General features: G+C 49.9%; 1 protein-coding gene across 1 annotated transcript in view; it reads right to left on the bottom strand.

Annotated features, from left to right (window-relative positions):
- LOC139052214 (uncharacterized) overlaps window positions 1-17,492 on the bottom strand; it is a 31,645-nt gene extending 14,153 nt beyond the window's left edge. Inside the window, exons 1-3 of the mRNA XM_070529312.1 lie at window positions 17,280-17,492; window positions 7,796-7,926; window positions 6,769-6,975 (exon numbers count right to left, since the gene is read on the bottom strand). Of these exons, the coding sequence (XP_070385413.1) occupies window positions 6,769-6,975; window positions 7,796-7,926; window positions 17,280-17,400 (459 nt within the window). The 5' untranslated portion in view covers window positions 17,401-17,492. The remainder of the gene's footprint in view (window positions 1-6,768; window positions 6,976-7,795; window positions 7,927-17,279) is intronic.
- Window positions 17,493-19,752: the final 2,260 nt, after the last annotated feature.

Genomic DNA, 19,752 nt, shown 5'->3' with positions numbered 1-19,752 from the left:
GGATCACGGTACCTCATACCGTTTTATCGATTACGGCTAATTGCGTCTGCCTGCCAGTGGTGTTACGTTTCGCCTATGACGCGCGGTGTAGCCGGCGCGGATTCAACGGACGCCGGGGCTTCGTTCAAGGTGGCGGACATTTTGGCCCGTTCGGAGCGGCCGCGACGCATCCCCGCCGAGCGCGTCCCGGCATGTTTCAGTGCCACGTGTCTTCGTGTGTGCGTGTGTGTGTGTGTGTGTGCCCACGCTTGTCAAAGCGCGGCAGCCGGGGAGAGGAGCTCCCCAGTGTGAAGCGAGGAGGTCTGACCGGCGCCGGCCCGGCTGATGCGTCACTACACTCGTCTCTACAAGTCTCTCAGTCCGTCCGTGCCTCGCTGTCACGTGGTGTCATCCCGTGACCTTCCTTCTTGCCCGCGACGCCAAGAGTATTGGCGGCGAGGAGTTACGGAGTCGCCATCTAGCGGAAGCGCCTCGCTGGCGTAGTATGAGGGATCACGCGGCGCGCCCCTCATAGGTTTTGCTGTCAGCGGTCACTGAAAACACCACGCGCGAGCTCTCCCGGACATTTCTGTAAGTACTTTCGAAACGAGAGAAGTTTTTTAATGTCTAAATAATAATCTTGGGCAAACTGAAAGCACACAATTGTTTACAGACGCTATCTCTTTACCGAATACGTACAGTGAACGCCACTGCAAGCGGTCGCCGCAATAGAGTCTCCCGAACCGGCTTCTTGCGTGAAAGGTAGGTGAACGCTAAGAGCACGTTATGTGAAATATGTTCTTATAGTGTTTGTATAACTAAATGGAGCGTAATAGAACGAAGCCTCAATGCAGCGATCGCGCAGATTCGCAGCGACCGACTGCGCGTCTGCATGCTTGTCCGCGCACTGTTTCGCTTTCTCCGCGCGCGCGTTTTCGCACCGTGCCATGAGCTTAAGGCCGCAGAATATGAGCATTTGACAGTATGCAAGCGACCATTGTTGCGTGGGTGCTATCAGAGTTGTTCAAAAAGAACTTCACTGTAGAGACTTCGACGCCTACGATGGACTGTGACGTGCCGTCGCGACGATTCAATCTTTTTTTTCTTCTAAATTATTTGACCTTTCAATATTATTTCTCGAGTTGCGTCGTACTGTATGTTTATCGGTGTTCTCGGCGTGCCATTTCCCGCTGCTTCATTTTTTGTAATCCAGTGCATTAATTCATAACACAAACATGACCATATGCCATGCTTTTTTTAAATGTGCTTCTTACCGTTGCCTTTCCACTCCACTCAACTTGCCAGTATCTATAGCATCGACAAGTTCATAGACCAAACAGTCATGACATTAGTCGGGCAGCGGACTCGGGCGAGCGTCTCAGTGCGCGTCCCTAGAACATCGCAGACCGGGCGCCGTAGCAGAAATCTTCCTCGCGTCTGTGCTTGCTGCATACCCGAGTTGTAGCCGATCACTGTTTGGCGGTTTTATGCTTCGCGAGCCAAGCTTCACGCAGTTTTTTGTCCTGCGGCTACGTGTGAATAAGGCTCACACCGGCCTCCGTTACGTGCGTTCGGCCCTGCTGCACCGAGCAGTAGCCTACCATGTTGCGCGCCTTCAAAGGCAGCCACTACATATTGTAGTGCTTTCAAGCGTTGTAAAGGAGACACTCGAAGCGGGAAAATTTCGTCACTAAATGAGGACCGCAGCGTACGAGGGAAATTATACCCGTGTCACACGGGCGTTTGGAAGGCCTTCCAACCGATAGTCAGTTGACTCAAAGGTCAAGTTCGAGCTGCTACACGGGCGGTTTCGACGGCCGCCGAGTCAATAGTCTATCGAGTCAACGGAGCACCTTACAACTCTATCGAAATCTCGATGGCCTTTGAGCAACGGAGACGGAAACGGCGCGAACATGCCCTCTCGTTCACAGTGTGCTCCAACTCACGGTTAGAAAGAACAAATCAAACCAAAATGCTCTAAAACTACTATATATGAGTGTTATCAATTATTCAATAAAGTATTTTTGCCACTTGATATGCGCGAACTACACACACTCTCGACAACAGCGACGTGTAGCGACGCAAACGTTGCCGCAGTTTCGCTACTCAACAACTTAAAAACTAAACAGACATGTAAGGCAATGTATAAACAATTGTTTTAATCTATAAACAAACATAAAAGAAATTATAGTGCTTTTAAGTGGTTTTAATGTTGTTTAACTTTTTGTGACATGAAAACGAAAATAAAGATACGCAACGCCACACAATTTGGCGAGAAACGCCGGAACCACTCAACGGCCTTTCAAAAGTGCCGTGTAGCAGCGCGACAACTTCTTTGAGTCAATAGAGTTCTGGCGTTTCGAAGGCCGTCGACTGGAAAGCCTTCCAAATGTGCCCGTGTGACACGGGTATTAAACTCGTCTCCAGCTCGCTTCGGCGCTCCCGAAGCAGCCGACGCGGCCGCTATGTCCACGTGATCCCTCCTAGCACGTCACGCCGACGGTGGCGCCAGCTTTTCCAGTGGTGGAGCTCGAGGCCAATAAAAGCAGCTGCTCCCGGACGCCAAGAGAGAGGCTCCGATTTCTTCTGTTGAGTAATGTGCTCTTCCGTCTCTCCACTTCGGTCGACCTGACCGCCCGCTCTTTGCGATGCTAGAATAAACAAGTTGTTCTGTTAGCAGTCGACTCATGCTTTTCCGGGACCTTCGGATGCTTCCAGTGGTGCCCCAGGCCCCCAGGCCAACGCTACCCTTGGGGCTTGCGACCCATTTGCAACAACGGGCGCCAGCGGTGCGATTGCAATAACGGGTGTCAGCACTGAGGTTCCAACAGTGGTCAATTTTGGCTTGACAACACAAGTGCTGCCACGCGGGATGTCTCTGGCCCAGTTTTGCTCATTCGAGGATCACTCAATAGCATCTATTGAGGTAGACGTCAATTTAGCCGATCCTCCTCTACCATCTCCGTCGACAACTTGTACCATCGCCGACTTACAGAAAGTGATTGCGCCCGACATGCCGTCCGAGCACGCTCGTGAGCTCTACCGCGTTCTGTTTTCCTACAACGACGTGTTTGACTTTAACGATCGTCCTTTGGCCCAAACTACAACTGTTAAACATCGCAGTAATACCGGCGATGCCCCTCCTATTCATCGCCGCCCGTATCGAGTGTCACCGGCTGAGCGTCAAGTTATTCACGCAGAAGTTCGCAAAATGCTTGCCAAGAACATCATAGAACCGTCATGTAGTCCATGGGCGTCACCTGTTGTACTGGTAAAAAGGATGGCTCATGGCGCTTTTGCGTGGATTATCGGCACCTTAACAGGGTTACCAAAAAGGACGTGTATCCCCTACCTCGGATCGATGATGCCCTTGACTGCCTCCATGGTGCTCGCTACTTCTCTTCTATTGACCTCCGCTCCGGCTACTGGCACATTGCCGTGGACGATCTCGACCGCGAGAAGACTGCTTTTGTAACACCGGACGGTCTTTATCAATTCAAAGTGATGCCGGTCGGTCTATGTAACACTCCTGCCACTTTTGAACGCATGATGGACTCCCTTCACGGTTTCAAATGGTCCACATGCCTGTGCTACTTGGACGACGTCATAGTATTCTCCCCAACGTTCGCTACGCACCTCGAGTGCCTCTCGGCAGTCCTGGACGTTTTTCGTCGCGCCGGTCTGCAACTGAACGCATCGAAGTGCCAATTCGGCCGTCGCCAGATTACAGTCCTTGGGCATCTCGTTGACGCGAATGGAGTGCAACCGGACCCAGGCAAGAGCCATGCTGTTACGCACTTCCCTGTTCCGAAGTGTGTCAAGGATGTGCGCAGCTTCATCGGCCTTTGTTCCTACTTCCGCCGTTTCCTGAAAAATTTCGCGGCCATAGCACGACCACTAACCACTCTTTTGAAAAAAGACGCCCCTTTCCAGTGGGGCGATAACGAGGCCTCTGCATTCTCGCATCTAATCGACGTTCTCACAACGCCTCCCGTTCTGGCCAATTTCGGTCCTTCTGCGCCTACCGAAGTCCGTACTGATGCCAGCGGTCACGGAATCGGCGCAGTACTGGCACAATGCCAGCGCGGCAACGACCGTGTTATCGCTTACGCCAGCAGGCTCCTCTCACCCGCGGAGCGCAACTATTCCATCACTGAGCTTGAGTGTCTGGCCCTAGTTTGGGCGGTTGCGAAGTTCCGCCCATACTTATATGGCCGACCCTTTTCCGTTGTCACAGACCATCACGCGCTTTGCTGGTTATGCTCACTGAAAGATCCTACAGGAAGACTTGGTCGCTGGGCATTACGCCTCCAAGAATATTCATATACCGTCACCTACAAATCTGGCCAACTACACAAGGACGCTGACTGCCTGTCTCGTTACCCGGTAGACGAGCCTCATGACGCCGACTGTAGTACCGCCAATGGCATTTTCTCTGTGTCTGCCTTCGCTAACATCGCCGATGAGCAGTACCGAGACCTACCGCTGCGAGCACTCATCGAGCGCCTGCGCTCTACACCTACCGACGCGTCCGTTCGCTGCTATGTTCTCCAGCAGGGCCGCATTCTGTACCGAAGGAACTTCCTCCCTGACGGATCTGATCTTGTTGTGCCAAAACATCTACGACAGATTGTGCTCTTTGAGATGCATGACGCACCTACTGCAGGACATCTTGGCGTAACCCGCACGTACGACCGCGTCCGCCGCCGCTTCTATTGGCCTGGTCTCGCTCGCTCCGTCCGACGCTATGTTGCTGCCTGCGATACCTGCCAGCATCGGAAAACACCTCAGGTGTTACCTGCCGGTCATCTCCAGCCGATCACTGTCCCGGTGGAACCGTTCTTTCGTGTTGGATTAGACCTCCTCGGTCCCTTTCCCACGGCATCCTCTGGCAACAAATGGGTAGCCGTCGCAACTGATTACGCCACGCGATACGCTATCACACGGGCTCTCCCTACCAGTTGTGCCACTGACGTCGCGGACTTTCTCTTGCGTGACATTATCTTACTTCATGGCGCCCCGCGACAGCTGCCCACTGACCGTGGTCGTAACTTCCTCTCGAAAGTTATCGCCGACATTGTACGTTCCTGCTTCACTCAGCACAAGCTGACTACCTCATACCATCCTCAAACCAATGGCCTGACAGAGTGGTTAAACCGTACTCTTACCGATATGCTGTCAAAGTACGTTTCCAAGGACCACCACGACTGGGACAGTGCCCTTCCTTACGTCACATTCGCTTATAATTCTTCCCGGCACGACACCGCCGGATTTTCTCCCTTTTATCTGCTCTAGGTTGGCGAACCGACCTTGCCCCTTGACACGGCACTTCCTCCTGCTTCGATGTCAACAAGCGAGTATGCGCGCGACGCCCTCCCCAACCACGCACGCCAGCTTGCCCGTGCTCGACTGACGGACTCGCAAACCACTCAGCAGCGTCAGTATAACGCCCGCCACGGTGACGTACAGTTTTCGCCTGGTGCGCTCGTGCTCTTGTGGTCGCCCTCTCGTCACGTCGGACTTTCACAAAAGCTCCTTTCGCGATACGCAGGACCCTACCGCGTGCTGCGCCAGGTGACGCCTGTGACGTACAAAATTGCCCCTGTGAGCGCAACCTCGTCATCTACTGTGGCATCTAGTGAATATCGTGCACGTCAGTAGGCTCAAGGCCTACTACACTGCTTCCGAGTCCGGCCTTTAGTCGCTCCGGGACGGCGCTTTTGCTGCCAGGGGTAGTGCTACGGAATAGTATTACCGATGACGAAGAGGCGAGCAGTAAGAAGGCTACGACGAGTGGAGGCTAGCGCGGGCTGTTGCCTCTTGGCCAAGTGCGGCGTATTACGTTGTAAATATACGTGTATATAGCTTGTCATGTGCGTCTTCTTACGTAACAAATTTATACATGTTTCAATAAAAACTGCGTTGAGAGTTAGCGCTCGTTTTGACTGCTGCTAGTCTCCTTCTGCGTCACTTCACGCTAGAATTCAAGATTATGCCTCCGAAATTCACTATTTCCCATAGGAGACGTGAAAAGGTCCTGTAATATGGAGAGGGACCGGGATACAAACGTATTCTCGAACTACGAGGGAGCTTTTGTACGGTTTGTGTTCACAGATCAGCCGAGAAACGCTATCACTCTTTCCTTCGTTAAAGTAGTTTTAAAGCTGAACTTTTTAAAGTGAAGCTGCGTATGTGCCGGCTGATGCCTTGCCGCGAATACAGCAACTTCGACCATTGCAGGTATATATGGATGTTGGCATGCGCAAATGGGCGTGGGAGCAATCTTGGAAAATCCCGCAGAATGTACGTGACACCGGGTAAACAGGTGTCCGAATGCACAAGAACAAGACGCGAGAAGTGAAGTCGGCAACAAAAACACCGTAGTGCGGAGAAAAGGAAAGGTTAAGTGAACGAAATGAAACCACAACGTGCATTGAGTAATGAACGGTGAACTGCATAGAAGTAATCGCATTTCAGTAAACATACGATATCCATTCGCAAATTGATCGATTCGAACAGACTCGCGGGATCCTGCATATTTTTTTAATAATTTCTACAAACAACTTTTTTTCGACCAGGGAGCCTCATTGAGCGTGTTCGCAATGTAGAAGGAAGAGCGACATCGATGGGAAAGGAAAAAGAAAAGTCGAGGCGCGAGAGCTACTGCACAATTCAGACACTAAAAGCCGCGATAATTGCGTATAGTGAAGGAGTCGAATTAAGTTAGCGGCCTGCAGGTGCATACCGTGGTGGGCTCTTAGTTCGGATACATTTGATGCAAAGACTCGCCTCATTGGTAGCTGTCCGACGAGAAGTTGCTGGTAGTGGTTTCCTCAGCGAGTACAGCAGCGGTGGGGGCATGGCAAGGCCAACCCCCGAGAGCGCCGTGTGACAGTGCAAGGAGCCGGACGACAGAGACCGACTGGGGAGCGAATACTTGGCTTCTACTTCGTCCCAGGGCACAGCCTCCTTGGTTACCCAGTAGGGCTGTTCGCGCTGTGAAGGTGCAGGAACATTAAAGCGGCCACTCTGCTTGCGACTTTGAGCTATGAGAACAAGCCGACACATCGTAGTTGCCACGTATTAACGTATATACGGAGGGTGTTTTCATAAGATACGTATGAAGTTACAAAAAGAAAAGGAAACCGATTTTTCCAATATATAAAACGTCTAGCAGATCTTTTTTGCTTATAGTTCAAAATTTATACTTGTACACCATTAGTGCCTTTACATTTCTAGTGCCCGAACCATTACAGAAATTACTTGCTGCCTGTTGCTGAACGTCCTTTCCACATGTCCAGCTTTAGCAATACGGAAAACGATCACGAAAGCTTAGGAAAACGTCCTTCAGTTCTTGCGATACAATCGATCGCCGGAGTCTCAGTTCGTTGGCATAGTGTTGTTGGCAATGGAGCACGGTGAGATAGTTTGGCAGAGAGTTGTTTACCTCCTCAGCAGTGGTTCAAACCGATACTCGAAGTAGCTCATGCAAGGCGCACGTAGCCACTATCGACCACCTTGATATCAAATAGAATACTGCGAAAAGATATATTAAAACATTTTCACAAACGCACTGCTTGTATGGGCCAGCGTTAACATAGCTGGCAGACATTTTGTCCTTTCAATGAGACTTCACGGATAAATGTGTACCACCCGTAAAGCACTCATAATAGAACCAGGCTGAAGGTGGAACTACAACCATTGCACATAGTGGTCTACGCCATAGATAGCGATGACCAGTGATTATAAATGTGGTTGTGAATGTAATTATAAATGGTGATGGACGCTCGAGTACACGCTACTGATGCGCACGTACCTTCATCTGCTGCACATACCCCCAGAGATGCAACTTCTCGGGGCTTCCGATTGTCTTTCCCCTACGTTCTGCGAGCTTGTCGATGTGGTCGAAGGAAAACTCGAGAAGCTCCTCCATGTCGACCTTCTCGTCTGCAGACAAGCAAGGAACACAGTTGGAGTACGATGGATGCAAAACTTTAATGAAGGTCCCGATTTTTTAATTTTATTTACATATACCTTATATGACTAAGCCATTGTGTAAGGGGGCCAAATATAAAAGTCTATACAAAGTGGGCTAACAATCGAAGAATATGACGGCAAGTACAGCAAACCCTGTCCAGAACGCTATAGAGTAAAGAAGGGGCACTATGACAACGGCTGCATTGTTACAGGTATAATCAGGCGATTTATGATCGCACCCGAATTACAATTGTACCAGCGTGTCCAACCCGTGTCCCATTCATTGGGGGCGCGTTAAAGATCCCCTGGCGGTCAAAATACTTCCGGAGTCCCCTACTACGGCGTGCCTCAATCAAAACGTGGTTTCGGCATGTAAATTTGGAACACAATTGTACCAGCGTATACCGGGTGTCCCAGCTAACTTGCACCAAGCTTTTTAAATAAACGAAGAGCGCCAGAGAAGTTGTACCAACTGCATAACAGCGGTAGCTGCGTGTACTGAGCAGTATTTTTTTTTTCATCACTAAATAGTGTTTTTATTTGGCCAACTTTCATTATTGCTTGAATCTAACATCGCAATTATAACGTTGTAGATCGCCTCAAATAACCTCGGATGCAAGCATTTTTTTCGTGCTAAAATTTGACTGGTCGTCTTTTTCCGATAAAGAACGAAATTGCGCAAAATACGAAAAAATTGGGTTCCAATCCACGCCGCGAAAGTGGTTGGCCAGCGAAGCTGTGGTACCACCTTATTCGATAGACCAATGCGACGTAGCCTTGAACTGGGTCCTGCCGAGCCTGAGCACGACGCCGTTGTGCATATTGATGTTGCTGTTCCTTTCGTCGCTCATGGTACTCGCGCTGCTCTTCAGGCGTCGTAACTGCGTGGCTTTCCCATAGCGCTATATCACTACACAAATGAAATTAGTTGCTCGGTGGGCTCTTTCACATATGAAAGTGTAGGGACGTCGTTCCCTGCTTCGTATGCTACAGTTACCTCTTCCCGGCAACGGCAGCTTATGCACCCGTAATCATTACGGGGAAAAGCTTGCGGCGAACGGTATGCGCGAAGGCGAGCTTTCAGGTTATCTTGTTTTTGGATGCGACAGCATATTTCCCATGAAGCAGAAAATGCGGCGAGCGCCCGGCGTGGACATCCGATGATCCCGAAATCCACTTGACCAAGTGACGACGTCACGTTCCCAACGCCGGACATGCTGCGGTTCGCACTGCGACATCCACGATGAAATAGAGTGAAGTGAATTAAAGTTAGAACAAGTGAGAGTAAGACGACGTAGGTGGAGTAAAGCGAATGAAGGTGAAGTAAAGTGGTGCGAGGGCGCGAAAACTCATAGCAAAGTTGAGTAAAGAGTGTTGAAGAACACGTGAAACGTATGACGTCATGCGTCATGGACGTAACCAATTAATTAGAGAGATCATTTATTGAATTATTCAATTTACCCTACAGGCTCGGAGGAGCATCGGGTAAGGGGGAAATCACAAGTAAGGCAAAAAGGGAAACAAATGAATTTATACATTGTGATTTGTCACGATGCTTTCGCATTCAAATCATGCAAGGATACTTAAGTGACTAGCTTCTGAAAGCGGAGCTGTTGAAGCTCGAGTTCCAACCATGCCCGGCGACCGCTCAAAACGCGGCGCAGCTAGGCAAAGGGAAATTAGAGTGTCTATTAGCCCCGAGAACGAACACGAGCGGCGCTGCGAGCGCCGCTCGCGTGACGTCAGGGCACGGACTCGCGCCTGTCGTCTGCTACAGTTCGGGCGTTGTCCGGGCGCTTTCTGCGGTGTTTTCGTTTGTTCGGCCTCGTTCTCTCTGCTTGTATACTTATGGTGGTCGTCTCAAATATATTTTTACGACGTCTTCCTTTGCGAACATTTATTCAAAGAGCTAATTTCTTAGACAACAATGCAGCTCTCGAAGGCAACGCTACAGTGCCAGCCGAAGCGACGCAGACCAGCCCATTGCGGGTTTTTCATACGCGCATAGACAATCGCAAAAGCATAGCCTATAGGAATCCAGTTATGATACCATACCTGCCGCGCTGCAACAAGTATGTCACAAAGTTGGCTGTATATGACTTCTACAGCAGTCACGTTGAATTTATTCCGCTAAAACAGGTTTGCTCACGACGAGTAGTTCATGGTATAATATCGAATTTTTGCATTTCCTCACAGAAACGCTCGGCAGTAGCACGGGGACTTAACTAATACAGGAGCTTAGATTCTACACGCCTCACGTGCTTCTTTACCTGCTTGTCAACATTAGGCGGTTCTTCACGCGTTTATTTTTTTTAAGCGGCGGAAACTTGAAGTAAAGTTAATGAAGGCTTACAGCTATTTACAGAGTACAATTAGGAATGTACCAATATATATTCCCTTTTCCGTGCTACACGTTCAACTCACCTCTTTAGAGAGCGTTTGTTAATGATTAATATAGTTTGTTATGTTCCTCTTTTTCTGTCTATGTTACCTAGTGTATATCATTTATTTATTTCAATGCCGCAGTGTGTTTTGCATTGTTATTGTGGAAATATTTTACTGTTCTTTCATATATTGTATAACTGCAATGTTTTATGGCCACTATATAAATGTAATTTATATGGCGTTTGATGTGTTACCCCATACAGCCATATTGTACCTAAGAGGGTGAGGTTACCTCAAGCCGCGTCTGTGCGGCTTTTTTCCCTCATCCACCTCCATTTACCACTCCTCTGCACATGTGTGTGTGTAAATGGAAATTAATAAATCAAATCAAACTCACTTGAGAAATTTACTGGTGCTTGTTGCTTGAGGAATATACATGACGAATCTGTTTGGCAAACTGACACAGGCTGCTCGGCCCAATTTTTTAGTGAAGCATGCCTGCTGGACCGCATAGCTGCAGCCAGAAAGACGTCGAAGCGTCAATGACTAGTAGTATGGGACATATTCAAGATATCGAAATTCCCGCGGTGGAGGGTCAGAAATCAAGTGAAAGTATATGCAAGGCTTGTGGTGCTTTCTTTATGAATGTTTGCGGCTGGATTGGAGCAAACCTAATTTAGCCTTAATTTATGTACCGACGAAGCGAATTGTTATCCGTTTGTATAATTAAATAACGCTGGATCGAGACATCGTGAGACAGAAGGTGCTTGAATTTTCCTTTTGTAGGCAATCTAAGCTGCGGTGTAGTAGCTCGAGAATACTTTAGCCATTCCAGTTGGCGCTGTAAAAAATGCTTTATGGTTTTATTTCGAAGTTGTAGTGAACTGATGGGTTTCGCGAACATAGCGTGCCTCGCCATACGGACAGTCGATTGCTACCGTTACGTGGTCAGGGGTGTGCCATATTGTCGATAAAGGCTACTGAGGGCCACTATGAAACATTTCATCACTTTCAATTGAGTGGCTCTCGATCTTAACAACGAAACTTTTCTCTCAGGTGATTGCTACTATGGTGTTTGTGAATTAACTATGTAAATACTCTACATGACGCGCCGTCGTGTTAGCATCCATGAGCAATTCGTTTTTTGGAGGCCTGTTTCAGAGGGGGATGAAAGTAGCAGCAAACTTTTTCATAAGAAATGCGCGCCTAACTATTTTTTTGCGCAACAATGAATGGCCATATTTGAATAGAACAACCCACCAGAGTAATAGGAATCGTGATGACAGCTTCGCTGGGCAGTGTCATTCTAACATCGGATAACATGTTGACGCCAATTACCAAATTTTTCTTCCACGTAAAATGCAATGCCTCTCATAGCTAAATACTAAAGGAATGTTAAGTGTTTAGCGAAGCATCATACACAACTTCGCGCGTTGAGTTTGCAGATATTCTTTTTTAGTCAAAATTTACCGATAGACACGGCGCATATATGCATTGCAAAACCTAGTAGACCATTTTAACGCTACTTAGGTTGCGATATCCAAGCCGCAAAGTTTCTCGACTCACACGCCTTTGAAGAGGAAACTGTGGTTAAGGTATGGCAGCTGAAAGAAGCCGACGTATCCTTCAATACGTACGGCTCGAGCCACCCATACCCCAAGCATACACGAAGGGAACGAGCGCGCGCGGCAGCCGAGCGAGCCGGAGCGAGCGGCGTCCTGGCCGTGACGTCACTCGCGAGAGGGCGCCACTCCTAATTCTCGGGGCTAATAATTATAGGCGAGACAGAAAGGTAACAGCTAGGAGCGCGCGACGAGGCGTTCATTTGAGGGACCACCAGCCCTTTGTGCGCAAGCAAGAGCGGGCGCGAGAAAATCTCGGGGCTTTTGCTCCTGGAATATACGAGTCTGCCTAGGCACTCCGGAGGAGGTTTCTTAGCGCGTGTTGTATGCGTTTGTCCTCTAGTATCGCCGGCATTGCGGAGTGCGGTCGAGTTTGTTTGCGCACTGCCGCTGGCTGTGCGCGCGGTGAGCCAGTGGGCACGGACGCGCCATTTGGTGATCGCCGTGTCTGAAGGGGCAAGGTTCTGACTGGTGGTGTATAAGCCATGGGTCGCTTTTTGCATCGAGACCATAGATTTTTTTTTTTTACAAGCACTGCTCCTGGAGGGCACATGTAACCGGCAAACGGAGGCCTCAGGAGAGCACCAGAGGTTGCAAGAAAGCAGGCGGCGCAGGGTCTCCGGGGCACACAAGGGGTAGCGGGAGCATTGAAGCTGGAAGCAGGGTGGCCCGTGCGTTGGGCACGCTTCGGCCTTTGCATCCGGCGCCTTTAACCAGCGAAGGCATAGCATTTAAGGCCCGCACTTTATAGAGGGCGTCACTTGGAAAGTTGAAGATTTCAAGGAGAGGCCTATAGTCCTGCAGTGGACATAAAAATAGGCTGATAATCTCATGACGAGTCGATTTCGTGGCGCTCATTTCGCCTAAAAAAAAAATTGCCTGTCCGCGATGGCGGACAGCCGATCTTGTACAGCCCTGGCACGCTTCGGCCTCGCCAAGCCCCAACCCGCGCACCAGTCCGGGTTCTAGCTTTGGTGTCCCGGAGGCGCCGCCAATAATGCAAAATAATGACACGTTGGTACAGTTAGTAAAAAAAAAACACACGATTGAATAAATATATTTGTCAAGCCGCCAACTTGTGACGCTAAGTTCAGCACTACCGCGCCCCGCGACTTCTGCAACACCAGTCAGAACTTTGCCTCTGAGGGTACGTCGGACAGCCTTACTAGATTTCGCTCTGCCTACTACCCCCCTCAGGCCGGCGCCGAGAACACGGCGCGCGCCTCCCGCTGTGAATGGTCGAGTTTTTGGAGACTAATAAATCCCGGGATCCAAGCTCCGCTGCAAAAAAAAAGAAAAAGAAGAAAGGAAACACGGTGGGGCGCTTGCGCGACTGCTAGTGCTGCGCTGAAGTGTGCAATGGGTGAGCAAGTCCGGCCACAGCCAGACTGTGGTCACGGGGAAGTAACACGGCGCTACGCTGGTTGTGGGCCTCCGGCTCTTGTTGCATAACAGAGGAAAAGCATGCCACTGGCCGAGCGCTGACGATGCGATAAAGCGTACAAGACTGCGAAAGAGAAGGAAACTGCTTTTTATTCTCGCGCAACGAAGGAAAGGGCGGGGCTCGTGATAACTATGGAAGGCGAATACTGCTACAGTAGTGTGCGAGTTGGGTAAAAATGACCTGATAAGTTCCTACGTCGGGTGAACTCATCCAAGCGCGAGAGCGTAAGTTTGCAGACAAACTGCGGTCGTGCTTATTCGTCGATTGCGCAAGCACCGTATCACGTGGTTTTGATGTATTTCGCAGGTTTGGCGAAAACCAGGAAACTTCAGCACGAACAAAATACTTCAAGCCCAGGTGATTTAAGGCGCTCTGCAAAATTAAAATTGGCCAAATGAAAACAACAAATAATTAGTGATAAAACAATGGTTGTAAAGTACACACGACTACCGACAATATGCAGTTGGTACGATATCCCAGAGTTCCTTTCTATTTGTTTTCTTAAAATCTTAGTCTAATTTAGCTGGGACACTCGGTATACACCTTGTGCTGAAGCTTTGCGCAGTTGACAGTCGCACCAGAACAGAGCCTAGCGAATGGGTGAAGGGAGAGGGGGCAAAATGTAAAGGATGCGTTAGACGTCTGTAACACCTCGGATCGCATTTCACAAGGCTACGGGGCCTTGCGACAGGGGTGCGTCGGCGTTTACACATGACACGTCGAACGTTCCAACAAAAACGCTGGTGACAACGAACCTCCCAGAAAGCATACTACACAATTCGTGCAACGCATACAATCTGATTACTCAAAGTTTGGCTAAAACATAAAACCAACGATAACATGCGAGTAAGTTCAAAAAATTAAATTGTGGGGTTTTACGTGCCAAAACCACTTCCTGATGAGGCACGCCGTAGTGGAGGACTCCGGAGATTTTTACCACCTGGGGTTCTTTAACGTGCACCTAAATCTAAGCACACGAATGTATTCGCATTTCGCCCCCACCTAAAGGCGGCCGCCGTGGCCGGTATTCGATCCCGCGACCTCGTGCTCAGCAGCCCAACATCATAGCCACTGAGCAACCACGGCGGGTTGCGAGTAAGTTCCAATGATGGGAGCGCGTCTCGCGCTGAGCGGTAAGAATAATTTGTTAGCGGGAGAAATGCAATCACCGAGAAAAGGATGAATAAGTACACGTGCCAATCTGCATAATATGCTACGACGTTCGCATCGCTCGCTCTGCCAGGGTTATCTGCGCAGTCCTGTTTGCTAAAACGAGGTGCATCAATAAATTTAAAACAAAGAAGAAAATGTAGAACAGTCTGAAATCATGTGCCACTGGGTTTAAGTTTGCAATATTATAGTCATTGTAAATATTCCGTATTATAAACATAAACACTACAGCCTATTATCTATGCATGACCATTCGCTACAAAACAGTTATATTATTCAGAGAACAGTTTTCCCACAAATCATGAATGTTTCGCAATACGTAAACGTCAATCACAAGAACAAAAAAAAAAGAATTCATTAGCACACGCGAGGTACTGTAGAGAGGCGACGATTGCAAATACTTGAAGCTGCGTGGCCTCGCTATTAGTGGCGGTGCGCGATGGCGCCTCGCGGAATATAAAGGTACGGCACTAGCACTCGTGAAGCGAACAGCGCAGCAGATGGCAGCCAACCGGGTAAAATGTTCGGTCGATTGCAACGAGGGCCGCCGATCTTGCTGCTAAATGCCGTGCCATTGACGCTCGCGTGATAGAACGTACAGGAGTGCAGCAGCAGAAGCAGCAGCAATCGCTCTCGCACTTCGCGACGCTGAGAGCAAGGGAAGGTCCGCCCGTGTCCTTACTGACTCACAAGCGGTTTGTCGGTTATACCTGAATGGAACACTCCCTATACAAGCCATTCGAATCCTGGGTCGCACACTACAATGGACCCACGGTATCGTCTGGTGCCCCGGGCACGAAGGCCTGCAGGGCAACGAAGAGGCGGACTGCGCAGCTCGAGGTCTCACTAGCCGAGCGGCAGACCACACCGTTCTTCAGCCCCCGACAGACCGACGAGCGACCCACGAGTTATTAACGACAGGTCAACAAATACTACAGAACCAACGGCTCGGAAGAACGCAATACGCTCCCCCACACAAAGCTCTCAATAAACTCCAGGCAAGGGACTGGCGCCGCCTGCAAACTAGCACATACCCACACTTGTCACGTCTACACGCAATCTACCCAGACAGTTATACGTCCCGAACATGTCCCTGGTGTAGCAACCACACAGCGACACTCGCGCACATAACACACGAATGCACCGACCGTCCGGGCGACGCAATTTCGCCACGAGTCACAACACACACACTCACTACGTGGTCTTGGGAGGCGAGACTCTCCGAACTGGACCTGGGTAGCCAACTGGCGACCCTCGACCAGGCCCGGCGAGCCGCGATCGCCAGTGGAGCCCTGTCAGAGGGAACCACCCAGGAATAAACCGCGCAACCGTTTCTCCAATAATAAAGTTCCTCCTCCTCCTCATGACTGGAGTGAGTGTGTGCGCACCTCAAAGGGACTACAAAAACGAGGCGACAACACACAGCGCTAGGAATTTTGTTCTTGGGCATCGCTGGGCATGTCTCAGTTTACTGTGCCGTGATCGCGGTGCGCCAGTCAGACTATAGGGAGAAATGATTTTGTCGAATAAGTAGAAACGCATTACAATTCCCATTACCATTTCTCTGCAATGCTAAGCTGACAAAGTGCAAATGAAGGCATGCTTCCAAAGAAGCGGCGAAACACCGATAACTCTAGAGGAGCGAGAGCCGAGAACGTGAAAGCAACCGGAGGAATCCGCGAACCTTGGATATGCTTGAGCGCTGTATGAGACGGCGCAACGTCGACAGAAAGCCACGCGTTTATCTGTGCATAAATGCAGTGCTATACACGGGACTTCACCCGCCTATGAAGGTCGGTGGCTACGGGCTTCGGCTGCTGGGTACGGGGTCGTGAATACGATTACCAGATTTCCGATGGAGCGGAGTGAAAGAACGCTCGTTTAGGAAGGGAGGAAATGCAATGCTGAGCTTGCGAGCGCGCGCGGGGAAGCGTTTGCAGTGCAGTGTCCCGACGACAGTATTTTTCTTTGTCGGAGTGCGCAAAGCACGCACTACCGTACGCGGTCGTAGATAGCATAAATTTCGTACCCATGCGTGCTGTTGGGAAGCTTGCGTTAGGGGAATCAGTGTTTAGCCCTGTACCATTCGGCGTACAGCAGAACACTATTCTTAGACTTCACTTGATGCATACTGTGATATTGAAATTAGAATAGTTACGAAGCGCTCTTACAGGCAGAGTACCGATTACGACATAATTCGATAATTACTTGTATGTCAGCGGAACATGCGAAAGCATTTTGTTCGCTTGACGGGAAGATGGCACAAAAACTCTAAAAGCCAGCAGCATTCTTTTCGCGACTCCCATTTGCTTTGCTATCTTAGCCTTGTACTTTGCGCCCGAAAGTTGCGCACTTTGAGAGACGCCGTTGTATGAGGCTCCGAATTAATATTGCCACCTACCGGATCTTTACGGAACGCTTAAACCTTAATTTGCGAGTGCTCTTCCCTAAATGCGGCCGCCGAAGTTAGCAGGCACCAGCATATCCCCTTCGCCTGCCGTTTAGCTCTCTTTACCGCTCATTTTAAGCTCGTCGTGAGGGTGCAATATTAGGCCCGAAAGGGTAAGAAAAGTCAGTCAGCTCGTTTACCCGCCCGGGTAATCAATATACAACCCCTACAATTTGCTTGCCTTCCGTAATTTCGACCTCGGTAGCAAAGACAAGACGGCACGCTATTGCGGAAAGCCTGTTGTTACGCTTACCCCACAGCACCTCGAGGACGTTCTCGTCGACGCTGTAACACGACAGCGATCGCACAGAATCGGCGCGGGCAGCTGCATTCCTGCTCTTTGTCTCCGATGAGTCGCGCAACGTCGATTCCATTGCCTGTGCGCGTTACAGCCGTTCTTCAATGCACTGGTACTGCTGGTATTGCACTAATCTCACAGTGCGGGACTGGCGGAACCACGCGAGCGCGTGGGTTTAAATAGCTTTTGTTCAGGTGCCGTACTGCAGCGCATGCGCATTACATGACTCGCGAAAATTGATTCCCACCGCATGTCTTACGTCACCGGTGGGCTTCTGCGTCGTCAGCGATACGCTTTTCATGCTTCTTTTCATCTGTTACGTGGAAACATAGAGAGTGTAAGGGTAAGTTGAGTGGTTCAGTACCGATGGTTACCGCCGCGATTATGAAGAGTGTGAAACGGTAAACGTTGTACAATGACGTATATCATTTTACTTTACGTTTCGTTGTACAGTACAAAGCAACGAAGTCTGTCTGCTACCTCAATTCCGAAAGCAAGGTGGGAATAGGTTCGTGGCGGCAACGATTTAGGAGCAGCTGCAAGGATGCATTATGGCGATAGCACCGGAAGACGAAAGCTGGATGGTTATTGCGCTCTCCCAGCAAGGGTATACTGGCGACGCGCTATCGCTGGTCTCACGGAATGCAACTCACGGGCCGTTGGCGTTGGAAAGCGCACAGGCATTTCTGTCTCTGCAGTAAAAGATGACAGTCCAGTGTACGGTGCACTGTATCTGCTTTTATGCGAAGCATATTACTAGAGCTCAACCCAGCTCCTCAGGCGCGGCGGTGTCGCCTTCAATACCACGTGACACCGTGACGTCACGACAGAGGAGAAACGGGGCTCCAACTCGCGCCGTCGCTCGCGGCGTCACCCCCCGCATCGGACGCGGTGAGCGTCGAGCAACGCAGCGTTCGGCGCGACAACGAAATGTGCGCCTGAGCAAGCGCCGCACGCCTGAGCCGACGCCAACGACACCGGCTTTTCAGCGACACGAGCTCCTTAAAGGGACCCTGAAACGCTTTTGACGATTTTCTACAAACGTGCTGAGTCGTTAGAGTAGGTCCTTCTGATCATTAATTGACACATCTAAGTGCTCTGCGTAAAGCGTGTAATTTATTATAAGGTTTTAAAAATGCACATCGCTGCCGATCGCAGCGCACTGCTCGGCGGAATTTTAAGCCGCCCCTACCCATATGACCGAAATAACCCATATGACGTCAGTGGGGCGAGCTATCCGATTGGCTGACCAGGACGCGTGATCGATAATTTTTCCAACTTTATGGTAAACAAATGATCTTCGTAATAGTTGGAATGTTAGTTAATTTGTTTTTATAAAGAGAAAGTAGCATAAAGGGAATGCACAAGAACAATTTTTCAGTACACTTAAGCACTTCCGGCACACAGCAAGTGTCGTCTGCTTGTGTTACAACGTACTCCATTTTGACGACAGCTCCGCGGTCAGAGTTGGTCTCAGTCTTTTCGCGAGCACTATGATTCGACTTTGTTGTCTTGTGGACTGCAAACGTAGCGACTGGCAATATATCAAGCTGCGACATCGTGTCCCTCTGCAAGGCAGCGTACGAGCGAACTGGCTGCTGCGCATCGGACTACCGCTATCCGATCGGCGCCAGGAATTTGCGCGTTTGTGGCCGTCACTTTACACCGGAAGATTACTAACGCAATAGCGTTTCGCGAGTCCCGTATTAGGGCAAACATAAGCGCAAGGGGACAGGGTCTGGCCGCTTGACTGTGCCGTAACGAGATGAGCCGAGATGAGCTGAAGGGCAAATGTGAATGGTCTGCATGGTGCAGCCACCTGGTGGCACAGAGCTCAACCATACAAAGTAGCAGCAGCGAAGTGTATTCTTTGCTGCTGGTGTGTATTTTTCGCAGGAGTGTAATCATCAACACGTTGTTTTTATAAATGTTTAAAATGTTTTACACTTGGTTAGAGCAATATTAGCGTATTGTTTGGCTGGTTAAGCGCTGCGCCAACAAGTGTCTGGACCGTGCAGACCGATCAGGCCGCTCACGTTAAGTCTACGCTAAAGTTCCTTCATCAGCTTGAGTTTATGCCTCCAGTCATTTGCCGAAATGACCAGCTTGCCTGTGGTTAACGGAATACCAGACACGTTCGGCGCTACGACAGAATGCTCGCAACGCACGCTGCTTCGATAGCTCTCGCTTGGGGTCGACAGCCAAGCGGCTAGCGGAGAGGTTTCGCGCGGGCGGGGGCGGGTTCCAAAACCACCGGAAGTGGACGATGCGACGTCGCATCGTGACGCAGGACAAGTGAAGGCGGAGCTTAGCCCCGCTCGCTTGGTGAACGAGTTGAGGAGGAAAAGCATGGCTGGGGAGGAGGGTAACTTCTAATCGCTTGTAGCTCCATTAATAGGTAACGCTTCACTTAAATTGTGGTGCGAAT

The sequence above is a fragment of the Dermacentor albipictus genome, unplaced genomic scaffold (genome assembly GCF_038994185.2).
Source record: "Dermacentor albipictus isolate Rhodes 1998 colony unplaced genomic scaffold, USDA_Dalb.pri_finalv2 scaffold_20, whole genome shotgun sequence".
NCBI lineage: Eukaryota > Metazoa > Arthropoda > Arachnida > Ixodida > Ixodidae > Dermacentor > Dermacentor albipictus.
The sequence above is the reverse complement of the archived record's forward strand: the minus strand, read 5'-3'. Positions and strand labels throughout refer to the sequence as shown.